Source organism: Crocodylus porosus, unplaced genomic scaffold (genome assembly GCF_001723895.1).
Source record: "Crocodylus porosus isolate Cpor-Errol unplaced genomic scaffold, CroPor_comp1, whole genome shotgun sequence".
NCBI classification, from domain to species: Eukaryota; Metazoa; Chordata; order Crocodylia; family Crocodylidae; genus Crocodylus; species Crocodylus porosus.
Genome location: NW_017728910.1, coordinates 14,386,237 through 14,399,406, shown reverse-complemented (window position 1 = coordinate 14,399,406; position 13,170 = coordinate 14,386,237). Strand labels below are relative to the sequence as shown.

Below are 13,170 nucleotides of genomic sequence, written 5' to 3'. Positions count from 1 at the left end.
GGGGAGTTCCTCAGCCTTTAGGTATGGTGCTGGTTCTTCCTCCCCAGGTGCATCACCTTGCACTTGTCAGTGTTGAATCCCATCCTGTTCTCATCCGCCCACCCCTGTAACCTGTCTAGGTCCGATTGCAGCCTATTCCTCCCTTCTAGCATGCCCACTTCTCCCCACATCTTAGTGTCATCAGCAAATTTGAACAGGGTGCTTTTTACCCCCTCGTCCAAGTCACTGATGAAGATGTTGAACAGTGCGGGCCCAAGGACTGAGCCCTGTTGCTTATAGTTACTTACCAAAATGTTTTAAGCTTTTACAAATAGACTTCCATAAAACGACAATAAAAACAAGTGTTGCATTGCTGCTGCTTCAGCTTTTTGGGGCTTTTTCACCCCTCCCTCTCTCCGCCTCTTGTTCAGTCAAGTGTTCAGAAATTTTTCAGTTCAGAAAAGATTTCTTTAGAGTATGTGAAGGAAAGATTATTATTTTTTTTATACATGGAGTATGTGAAAATGGTAGTTTGTAATAATACCTGAGTTGCAACCTAAACAATACAGCTTCTTGCTATAACAAAGGGAGAAATACACGGCCTCAGAAAAACAATTGCAAGGACTCAGCAGATTTGAGCTGTTTGATTGCGTAACTTCTCCCATAGTAATAATATTTCAGTCTTGAGGCCAGTTTGGGTTAAAAAAAGAAAAAAAATGGTATTAACAAGAGCAGGTAAAAGTAGGTCTTGAAACATTTACCTGTATTGAGCTTTGAGGCAAAAAAAAAATTTGCCAAATGGAATAGAGCAGCAGTTCCCAAACTCTGACAGATTGCCCATCACCAATTTAAAATGATACAACCTTAAGTACCACCAGCAAATTTTTGTTGTATAAAGTAATTGTAATGAATCTCTTAATGCATACTACTGGCAGGTTGTCTGTGTGCCACTGGTGGTACCCGCACCACAGATTGGGAACCGCTAGAGTAGCATACATTGCTGTAAACTGCAGAGTGCAAGTCCCATCTGAAAAACTGACTGTTTGTTTGGTTTGAGATTTATGTGCTGCTTGTCCTGGAATGGTCTCCTGTCAGGCTTCTCTCCTCTTTCTCCCCCCCTCATCCCCCAAATAATTTAATCCCCCGTTTCATTTTAATGCTTCCATATTTTGATTCCTTAATGTCAGCTCCACGTTCCTGAGCTGCTGTCACTCTCCACTACGTTCTTGCAGTATCTCTACAATATCGGCTAAGATTTTTGCAGTGATGAGCAATTTGCATTTCAGCCCTGGGAGAGAAGTGTAGCCATGTTTTGTTTCATATCAGAGAGGCAGTGTATCCCATAGTAGTTATTAAGATGCAAAAGCTCTTCTCCACATAAAGGCTGACTTTTAAGGGCTGGTGGAGAAAGATTTCCTCTTTCTCTGTGCCCTCGCTCCACCGCTGTGTGTTTTTTTGAAAGGCAAACTAACAAAATATTAGGCTTCCCCACACACAGACTTGAAAGGCCTCTTGAAAAAGGACCTCAGAAGAATCATTGTTCCTGGCACTGCAGGCTGCACTGGGGAAAAAAAATTTAAAAAGCAAGGCTAAGCAATGGCACAACACAAGCTTGCAAGAGGAGATCTCGCGCTTGCTCTTGCTCTCTCTCTCCTTATTTGTCAATAACTGATCTTCCAGTCATGTTGCCATGGCCCTATTCAAATTGTAACCATTTGTGCCTGCATACAGACAAAACATGTCACTTGGTTAGTTGCTGCAAGCTACCTAGGTTATCATGACACTGGTTATGGAAAAGTGGGTGTCAGAGCCAAGTAGGGGAAGGTATGTATATAATTAAATGGATGCACAGGTAAGACAGAGCCAGGTAAGAACTGCCAGGTGCCATGAATCTGTAGTGACCTTGGCCTGGGTGGCAGAGGTGTATTCAGCTAGGCTGCAGGAAGAAGCCTGCAACTGCTCCTTGTTAGCTGAGGGCTGATACAGAGCCAGCTCCACAAGTTGCCATTCTGCCTACTGATCTTACTGGATCCTAGCAGGGAAATAATAAATGGACTGCAAAACAAATTGCCAGAGGGGACTGAAGAGAGCCCCTGAAATCAGAGTGAGGAAGGCAATGCAGCTTTGATATGGAGTGGACTTGTTCGTCCGCTGGGTCTCCCTCTGCCCCTCCTCCTCAAATGGATTAAATGCACACACATGCAATAACCTTGGAAGAGGTGTATGTAACTCCAGCACTGAGCAAAATAACTCCTGGAAGCAGAACTCAAAAATAAAACAGCAGCTGCCATGATTTTATTTTTTCCTTTCTGCTTATAAGAGCCTGGTGCACAACTGGCTCCAAGTCCCTTTTCCTTTCTGTAGAGAACACTGCTTCGTCAGCGTGGAGCTTGTACAGCAGCCTTTGCACTGCTTTGTTGCTATTTTCAGTTCATTCCTTCCCTGCACTGCAGTACTCTTCAGCCTCGCTGATTTTGGGTATATTTGTGCTGCAGTCAGAGTGATGGCAGCAGGTTCAAGATGGCTTGAATCTAGAGAGCTTTGTGGCAGGAAAGATGTGGTGATACAGGTCTCCATGTAGGCCGTACCAGAACAGATTGCTTATTCAGATTGCTACTGCCATGGCTTCACTGCTTTAGATGTTGATTTAAGTATACCTCTGGTAGTTGACACATGCTGCAGTTCTCCTCCTGACTGCAAGGTACATGGACCCTGAACACTTACTTTGACCCAGGAATGGGACCCCTATGTGCCTGAAGCAGTTAGAGGTAAAATGAAAAAGGCCTACATTAGTATGTCTTACTGTTTAGGGCTGTGTTATAGCTTCCTCATTTGGAAGCAGAGGCTTAGTAATTTGCTGACTTTTGTACAGTCCAGGAATGTCTGCAGTCCAGGAATGTCTTGCAATGTGTATTTTATGGTACACATTTAATATGCTAAAAAATATCCCAGCTACAGTCTAAAAAATTCTAGCTCTGCTTGTCAGGAATCTGTGATCATGTCTAAGCAATGACTAAAGGCAGAATTTTAAGTCTAAAAATAAGACTGCCAGGGTAGTCGGCATAGTGTTCAGTATGGTAAGACGGATAGTGGAAGGTTGTGATGGTTTTTGGGCAGTGGGGTTGCAGGGAGGTAAAGTGGGCTTGGACAAAATGCCCGTAAACATACTGGTGCACTGTGGAGAGATGGGCTAGCTAATAAAATAGGCTATTTCCACTTATTGACTATTTTCTCCCTTGACACAACTAGTTAGCTTCTCTCATGTGAGCCAGGGCCATTGGGTTTCAATGAGCAAACCTAAAAATCAACTTTTAACTGCTGAGTTCACCTTACGGGAGTTGAGTTCATCTTATGGGAGTTGTCAACTGATTCAGGATATATATTTGCACCATGGTGATTGTATCTATCTTCTGCCTCCCAGGGAGCACCTTCAAAATGTGGCCTTTCCTTACCCTCGTATATGATTCTCATCTGTACTCTCTTGCTTTCTCAGACTTTGCTTATTGCAACTTTTTCATCTGCTAGCATGCCACATCATTAGCTTGCTGAGTAGACATGGCTGCTGCTCAAAAATCTAGCAGGTAAGATTCTGGCTGGCACAGAAGCTTCATCAAACAATTCCAGTTTCAGACCCCTTGTTGGAGAGGGGAGAAACAAAACACCCTCGTTTTCGTCCCCCTCCACAAAATAAAAAATACATGATAGATTTTAAACTAGGTGGAGTGCTGTACCTATCTCTTGGTGTGAGGATCTTTGCAAAGCAGCACTACCAAGGACCCATATGGTTCTCTTGGTGCTCATCAGCCTCCTCTCAACTTGTGTATGTACGTCATGTTTCTTGCAGGTGCCATTCAGGATGTGGCAACTGCCCACTTGTCTGAAGCCTGGTGGCCATATGCTCTGGAAAGCCAGGAGGAGAACCAGGGCATAAGGAGGGAAGGAAGGAGGGTAGTTAAGGAATATGTTCTCTTTGATAGCATGCATCCAGCATAGTCAGAGCAGGTCACACCTTGGAAATAAGGATTGACCTGCTTGGTGAAGGGCTGCAAAGAAAGTCCCAAATTAATTGCATTGAGCTAGTTGTGGAGAACCAGCATAGCCAGGGCCATCTTTTTTAAAGATGCTGCCACATATGAGCTGTTAGCAACAATTAATCACATTCATTTCTTTGCTGCTTTTCTTCATTGAATTGAGAGTTTTGCAGGGGGGGACAGATTGAAATCCTAGACAGTGCAGCCTATTGTGTGTGTTTGGAAATCTTGATTCCAGGAGACTAAATAATCACAACTTACTTTGCTGTTACAAGACACTTAGGCCAGGAACAGACATTACACTTTTACTGGTATAAGTGATCAGAAACGAGTCTACACCCGTAACAGAAGGTAGGTTCAGCGTGTTTAGACTGGTTTAAAAATGGAGTAACCTAGTCTAAGATTTGGTCTTCCCCTCCTCGCCCCCTTTCCCATCCCCAGGCGAATGTGTGCTCTGTTCACTAACTATATGAACTTATGCCGCTTACAGAAGACCGCGTAACTCGGATTGATTCCACTTTGCATTTTTGAATGTCTGTACCTAGCCTTAGACTCTTAACTTAGCAAGGGGGGGGAAGAGTGGGGGGGAAGGGGCTGAGATGGAATTGGGGATATTTGTTTAAAGCAGAATTTGTATGTTGGGGACAAGCAGCACAGTGAGAGGAAAATAGCACAGGGATGGGAGGGAAAGGATGGTTGTGACTAAAGAGTCCCAGAATAAAGTAAGAGACATGGTGGTAAAGTAACAGTGCTAACTTTCCCTCCTTTCATTTCCACCTTGTAATTACACCGTGTGTGTGTGTGTGTGTGTGTGTGTGTGTGTGTAATTCTGCACTTTTCAGTGCGTGGAATCTGGTGTTTTGAGGACTTGAGATGGAAGCTCTCCTAACAACAGGCCCTACAGTCTCTGTTATGGAGATGCTTGTTATAGTATTTTGATTTATATCTTGACCTCTATTACACAATTGATGTGCAGTCCAGGTTAATGGACATAAATTTAGTAGCTCTTAATACAACTTTTAGCTTGCTGAAAAACAATGGGAATTGTGCAGCTAGGATGTGGAGCCAGGAGAAATGTCAGTTGAAACCAATTTGTGAACATGGAATTTTTCCTGTGAAGCTAAACCAGGCCTCTGGGCAAGACTTTATTGTTGTTTTGTTTGTTTGTTTGTTTTTTTAACTGAAGACTTGCACGTTTTAACAGATCTAACCGAATATTTCTAAAATGTACACAGAGTATTCAGGCTCTAGCCAGTAAAAGGATAGTGCTGCTACCAGAATACCATCTTGACAACTGTTTCTTTAAGCTGGTTTTGGAACAGATTACAACAACTACAGGACCTAAGCCTTATTACTAAGAATCCCCTTCTGACGGGTCATGCTAAGTGGCTGTGTGTTTGTAGGGCCAGGCCCTAAGTAACTGGCTCACTGGATATACCGGGTGGGCTAATATTTCCATTTGATATTATTATAATTTTGCTAATCCACGATTAGGCTAAAGGAAACCATTAACGCATTGCAGCAGTTGTCAATGAAATGTTGACTTCACTTTGCAGAATGATTGCTGCTTTTGAGACTACTTGTAAATGTTTGTTCATCGTTTTTATTATTTTTTCCTTTTAGGATCCTGCAGGTATCTTTGAACTGGTGGAACTAGTTGGCAATGGAACCTATGGGCAGGTCTATAAGGTAAGGTCTAAAAACTGTATCTTAAGCCATTTTGATTTTCCTGGTGTATGTACATATTGGAACACTCATTGATTATTTATGTTAAATTAGATGCATTTCAGCCCTGACCAGGAACTAGAAACCTTTGTGGCATTCACTCTCCCTCTTCCCCCCACCCTTTTTTTTTTAATATTTGAATTTTCCAGTGTTCCAGAATAGCATACTTTTTAAACTGGCAATTTAATTTGTTCTGAGAAATTTATTTAAAGTCCTTTTTAATTCATGCCTGAATGTGACGTAGAGGAAGGGAGCATTTTAGATGGGATTGTACTTTTAATAATTTGTTATTTCTGAAGAGTGGACTTGAGAACTGATAGTTTACAAAGGAAGTGAGTTTAGTTTAAGCCTACTTGTACCATTTACATTTCGAAACAATCACATAATAAGAAATTGCTATCTTTACTAAGCAAATACAGTAAGTAAGCAAAGAAAACTCAAAGGTAACTTTAAAAATAAGGTTTGTCTTTGAAGTCTTTTTGATTATGGAAAATAGATCTTGCCCAATACACTTGAAATACCTGAAAAGTGTCATGACTTTTTGAAATCTGTGTCCAGTTTTTGAATCTTGCAGTTGACCCTCTGTTTGCTAAACTACCTCTGCCACCCAATTCAAGGGGTTCTTTAGAATCTGAATCTTCAACTTGGTTGCATTTGGTGGTTGCAGTGGGTTAGAGGAGCAGTGCTCATGTCTGCTACATACATGGTATAACAATGAGAATTAAAAAGTTCCCAAGAGAACTGCATGTGTAGATTCTCCATGTACCTATGCTATTTTGGTTCTAATAATAGCTCCTCTGGTCCGAACTTTCCAAAAGCCTCTGTATATGTACCATATCAGATTATGTGCATGCACACACAGAACTTAGATTTGCATGTGAGGCTTAGGTAACTGTGAACTCAGTTACTGGAAGTGCAGGCACAGATTCTCTCAGTTATTAAAAAAAAAAATAAAATAAAAAACCAAAAAATAACTGACTTTGTGTATACCTGCTCCCACATCTGCCACTTTGAAAAATGTGTCCTTGCTGTCATGTTACTATACTAAATTCCCCCAAGATGAAGCAGAAGGAGAAGTTTGCGTAAAAAGCTATCTGACAGAAAATATTTGTTCTGAATCCTGTTTTCTGTATCCTCCCATGGCTGTGGGCAAATCCCATCAATATGATGATGAAAAAATTTAAGTGAACTGAGGATGAAAAGAAACTTCTGGAGTTTAAACTATGTGAATTTCTGAATTGGAATAAACTGGCCTTATCAAGGCTATGTTCCAGTGAACGTTCCTTTTGCATTGTGGGTCTTCCTGTTGGTGGGGAAGCTTTTATTTTCATTGTCAGTGATACTGTGTCTTTTTATTTCCATTGCTCTTCCTGAATCACTGAGGCTATGAGCATGAGATTTATTTATTTTTTCTCAGCTGGTAAAATAGCTGTAGAAGTTGACCTAATTTTCACATGCGCATATTTCTAACAATCGGTGGAAACTATGTGACTATAACATCCCTTCTGAAAGCATATCGTGTTTGTGGAAAAGCAGAAAGGGAAACGCAGTACCCAGAGCTTACAGTATTCTTTATACAGGACTCTTAATTGTTTCCTGTGGAAATATTTCACTTTCAAAGTTCCGATATAAGCTAACACTGTCCATAATTATTCATGCTTAGGTTTTTCTGGGAGGTAAAAGTTTCTGCTTATTTCAGTGTGTTGCCTTTTCTCCTTTGTGCAAAACATCCCTTTTCTTAATTGTTTAACTTAGCTGGGGCTATTAATTTGTAATCAAACCAATGCAAAAATATTGGTATGCTATCAGTGCCGAACAAGGCGGCAGGGTTCATAAAGAGACAATATCCCAGGCCTGTAAGCAGTCTGATGTACCTGCTGCCATGCAGATAGGCTTTGTCCCCTGAGGAGTTTTTCAGACCCTCCAAGCAATACTTCACAAGCTGGCTTGAGTGCCTGCAACCTCACTTCTGACTTTTCTCCCTTAGGAGTTCCTCAAATAACTCCTCATAACACACCACAATAATCCTTGATCCAGACAGCAAATGCACGAGTAAAGCAAACCTTCAGCCTTTCTCCAGGCAGCAGGCGAGGCCCTGTAGTTCTGGCCCTTCCTTGAAACAAGGTCTTCTGGGGTTCAGTCTGTTTCCTGGCCACAACCTTCTTTCCCCCAGCTCAAGCTGTCTGCTGTTTCCCTGCTTGGGCTTTAAACTGCCAGATTATCACTCACAGCTGGACTTCTATCCCAGAACTGGCTGCCTTCCCTAAAGGCACTCTGTTACAGGGTCTAAACACCCTTCCATTTGAGAGAAATTTTCATCTAAGTGTAGATTGCGTGGCTTGGCCATCATCTATACAGTAGGCTAAGGTTCTCTCTTGTTTTTTGGATTCACCTGACTTGAAATCAGAAAGCAGAACTCAAGGATGCGAACATGAATGAATCTTGATTTCTGAAGCTTAGCTGACTGACCCTGATGTTAAGTCTGAACCAGTGGAGGAGAGGAACACCATCCCTGTAGCCCTTATGTTATAAACTTACTTGCAAAATGCTGTATGCCTCTTGCAGGCAAGCAGAGGAACAGGTCAGTGTTCCAGGGAAATGACCTCTCGGCTTCCTTTAAAATATTTGGACAGTCAAATCCACAGGAACAATATCTGCAGTTTAGATATGTACATAGATACTGCTATGTGTTACACCAAAATGGGTGTGAAACCATATTGACTTCAGGCATCTTTGGAGTATTGCACAGGAGCAAATTCAGGGGCATCATTCCAGGTTCAAGCTGCTGTGACTAAGTGCAGTTCTGCCCACACCTATCAAAGTCAGGCTAATCAAGGAGGTAGTGTCCTCTCTTCTTCTTCCTCTCACTCAAATCCAAGCCCAGATGTAAATTCAGTCTACTTGCTTCTTGATTTGTGGTAATTTTACATGACTCACTCTCTCCATTATCATGGAGCAGCTGTTTTTATGCATTTCCTTTCACTATTTGGTCAATTTACCTTGCTAAAATTGCTGAAGGGAAGGGGGTTTCCTATACTGCAGGGCTGATTTGGGGACTACTTATACTTCCTTAGCAGTAACCTATCTGAATAGTCCAATAAGGCTGCTCCGGTGAGCAAGTGCTCAAAGATTCCACAGGTCAGACCTCGGTCCACCATTGAAAACCAGCCTCCGGTACAGCTCTTAATCCCAAGGGGTTATGACCTGTCTGACTAGTTGAACACTTTAGGCCATACTGGATGTTTGAAGTCCAGACTCTGCCATTGAATTTGACAGGTGCACCGGAAAGGAATCTAGCCCTAATTCTACAGCAGTTCTGAAACTCTGATTGGGTGCATCTACATGTGGACTTTACTGCAGAGCTAATCGGTCAACTGTAATTAGTAAAGTGTCAGTCTACACATGTGCTTGTATTAGAGTGCAGTAAACGAATTAACTCCACTGTAGGATAATATTATCTGTGTTAAGTAATATCCTGCAGAGGAGTTAATGTGTGCGCTTTAAACACACGTGTCAACTGTAACTGGTGCTGGCTGTTGCACAAAGGTGCTCAAATGCATGCAGGAGCAGGCTGCTCGCCAGATTAGCTCCTCACTACCACCCAGAGCAAGGGGCTGAAACATCCCTTCCGCCGGCCCCCTCCAAACCGCTTGCCAGCCCTGAGCTGCTCTGCCCCAGCTCATGTTGCTGCGGTCCTGGAAATGCATGAAGATGCTGCACCTGGCAAGCAGATCCTTCTGCGGTGAAATGTTCCAGGCTTATTCAGGCTTGTTAACAGCGCGTGTAGATCTGTCCATTGAGACAGCAGTGTGCACTGACTAAAGGGCAGGATATGTATACTGCAGAATATTAGGGGTGGTGCAGTTCAGTTCTTAGGCTAAGGGGGTGCAGATGGGGAGACCTCTGTTTTTCTTGCTGTTAATTTGAGACCTTGGTGAAAGTCATTCAGCTTTTTTCACTGTTCAGTTACCCTTCCATAAAATGAGCATGCCAGTGCTATATGTGCCTCTGAAAGTGCTTAGAGACTCAGTGACTGTGCAAGTTATTTGCCACAAGCGAGAAGTTCTCATATTGATGTTCTAAGGCAGTGCTGAGCTTTAATATGGCCTGAGTAACTGAGCTTCACAGCTGGTTATAAAATGACCACAGCTATATTCAGAACACTTTCAATCACCAAAATAATCACTTTTTCCCATTTAAAAAAAAATTGCTTCCTGGAATTACACTTGTAATCTGATGCCCAACCACTGACTCTGACAGTGCAAAGGCTCTGGTATAAGATAATATTTGTTCAGGCAAGAGGGTGTGTGTGGTATGTTTGGTTTCACATTAACGTATGATGCTTGTGTACGATGGACTTCAAGCCTGCTCAACATTTTGAGATTCTTACTCAATGATTTGTATTTACTTAAGGAAACACTGGATGTTTGACTTTGTCAAATTTTGCTTCAGGGAAAATGTTAAATGTTTCACTTGTACAGCATGCCTCTTTAACATAATAATTTTACTCTTCCTCATTATACGCAAAAGCAGGAGGGTTGGTGTGGGATTCTTTTTAAAAAGAGTGAATTAAGACACGGAATCTGTCCGGTGTCCTGCGACTTCGGGAGCATATGTTTGTTACTGATTAGAACGTAAGGAAGTGGATCCCTTTTACTTTCTTAATTAGACCCAATCATGTCGCAAAGGGGCCTTAACTCTCTTAGGTTTCTGTTGAATTCCTGTTTCCATTTTTCCCCCTTTCTGTACCTTGTGTTTTCTTCTCTCCCTGCTGCAGCCATTAGTGATGGTTCTGCCACCTGGATAATGCCCCATTCCAAGGGTGGGAAAAATTGAAGTCAAACTCAAATCCAATCATCAAACCAGTAATAGGTGATATAGTGATTACCACAGAACACAGAAGTCGCAATGCTGCCTGGAGCTCCTGTTGTGTAACATGTACCATCCCAGTATAGGCAGATGTCCCAGCTCCAAACAATTTACTGTCAGGTTTTTCACCTGTCCTCAGATTGGTCAAATGACTTGTTCAAGGTCCTACAGCAGATGCATGGCAAAACTAAGCTAATGTCCATCTTCCTTCTCTGGACTACACCATCCTACAGAGTTCTGCTTTGCACAAGGCTAGCATGTGTTCAGCTCCCTTTTCAAACAGTGCTGGGCACCCTGATGTCAATAAGAAAAGGGAAGTGGCAGCCACAACCTCTTCCTTGAAAGACTTGCCTGTTGCAGAGGCCTGGCTGTCTGCATGCTGTCAGGAGCCAGTATAGATGAGGGGTCAATCCCCACCCATGACCAGGAGAGAACAGTCTCTCAGTGACTGGGTGTGTGGGGTCTGTAGTGCAATTTGAAACCCTTACACTTGTACTAATACAGCATTCTGAGATCTGAATAATACAACCGTCTTGACACGATGAGAACTCTGAAGCTTGACACTTCCTACTAGAGAACAGGCGCAGTCACAGCAGTGGCAATAAAAAGTGCAGTTAGAGGAACTCTTTCCCAAATTTCACCATTTGTCATTCGCTGTGTGGGGGGTGATCGTGACTCCAAGGAAAGTAATAAAAACCATATCAAAATGCTCAAGATATTAACAATTTTCCCATCAACTTAAGCCAAGACTGCCACATGCAAATAAGAATTTTTGAACTATTAGTGTATTATGCTTTCTAGTTTAATATAGGTCCTATGTGACACTGCTTTGAAAAGCCTTTCTTTATCCATATTGCATGAGCCAGGCACTGTACGACAGAATATTAGTGCCCCTGAAATACTTTGGTAATTATTACTGGAATACTTTGCTTGGTGTTTCCAGCTGAAATTCAGTGACATCAATGAATGGTATTTCATCATCCATCCATCGTATTGGTCAAAGTTTTTTACCTTGGGTCATACAGCTCTAAATACTTTTTTGACTGAAAAGTGATCTAAAGGTATCTACCTACATCCATTGAACTTTACCGGAAGACTTGTTTTCCTGAGTTGAGCTAACACAAGGATTAGGGATTGTCTTTGAGTGTATTTCTATAGTAAATGAAGGTGTGACTGTAACTAGGTATGACTGCCTGCATTAACTTTAACTTTATTAGCAGCAGAGAAGACATTGTGGCATGGATTTCAGTGCGGGCTAACAACTAGAATGTGTGATGGAAAGAGGGCTTTCTACATGTACTGTATGGTTGTTAGCCATGCCAGCTGAACTAAAGCCAGTCTACCTGTACTACGGTTATGCTTTCATTTTGCTGCGTGGATATGCCTTTGGAGAGAGATCCTATACAAGGGGCGGGCAGTTATTTTGGGTGGAGGGCCGCTTACCCAGTTTTGGCAGGCTGTTGAGGGCTGCATGGGTAGCCCCGCCCCTTGACAGGTGCCCTGCCCCCTGGTCACCATCTTGGGACCAGTGACCCAGGGCCAGCACCGGGGCTGCACCAGAAGGGAGGGGGGAGCTGGCCTCTGCCAGCTGAGACTCTGTGCTCCTGCCACCCTGTTCTGGGCCCTGGGACACAGGTGCGTGCTCTGTGCTCCCACTAGCTCCCTGCCCACTTGCACCCAGTGCTCCCCAGCCCCACGGTACAGGCGGGTGGGCAGTGTACAGCCCCAACCCCCTGTTTGCCAGCAGGGAAGAAGCTGGTGCTGAGTGTGGGGAAAAGTGGTCCCTTGCCTACCCCATGGCTGGCGCGCTCTGCTGCAGGCACAGGCAGCCTCGTGCGGGCTGCAGGTGGCTGCAGCGCGGGGCGTTGGCCGTGCGGCAGGCAATGGGCCACTTTTCCCCGAGCTCAGCACCAGCTTGTAACCCATCCCACTGCCAGCCTGGCAATGGGGCGGGATACAAGGTGGTGCTGAGCGTGGCGGGGGACAAAGGAGCCCTTCCCTGCCCCATGCCTGGCGCCCTACGCTGCAGCCGATTGCAGCCTACCTGGGGCTGCCTGTGTCTGCTCTGGACAGCCCCACACAGGTTGCAAGCACCTGCAGCAGAGAGCGCCAGCCATGGGGCGGGCGAGGAGCTACTTTTCTCCACGCAGGGAAGGAGCCCAGGGAAAAGCTGAACGCGGGGGGGGGCGTGGCCCCTCCCCTGCCCTGCCCCGCCCCACGCCTGGTGCCCCACTCTGCAGGCACTTGCAGCCTGCATAGGGCTGTCCGGAGCGGGCATAGGCAGCCTTATGTGGGCTGCAAGCAGCTGCAGCGTGGGGCATCAGGTGTGGGCAGGGAGGGGCTGCTTCCCCAGCCCAGAAACCTGGGTTGGGGCTTCTGGCTGGGGGGCGGGGCTGGACAGGCCCTGCTGTTGTTGGAGCCTGCCAGGCTTGCCCTGGGTCCTACTGCTCTTGGTTCCTGTCATTTTTGACAGGATTAATATTTCTCTGCCCTTGGTTCCTGTCATTTTTGACAGGAACCAAGGGCAGAGAAATATTAATTTTCTACATTTTTTTTTTTTAGGGGC

At 44.0% G+C, this 13,170-nt stretch overlaps 1 protein-coding gene across 1 annotated transcript in view; it reads left to right on the top strand.

Moving 5' to 3' along the window:
- Nucleotides 1–13,170, top strand: part of TNIK (TRAF2 and NCK interacting kinase) — a 318,039-nt gene that overhangs the window by 45,822 nt on the left and 259,047 nt on the right. The window contains exon 2 of the mRNA XM_019532732.1: nucleotides 5,634–5,699. Within this exon, the coding sequence (XP_019388277.1) occupies nucleotides 5,634–5,699 (66 nt within the window). The remainder of the gene's footprint in view (nucleotides 1–5,633; nucleotides 5,700–13,170) is intronic.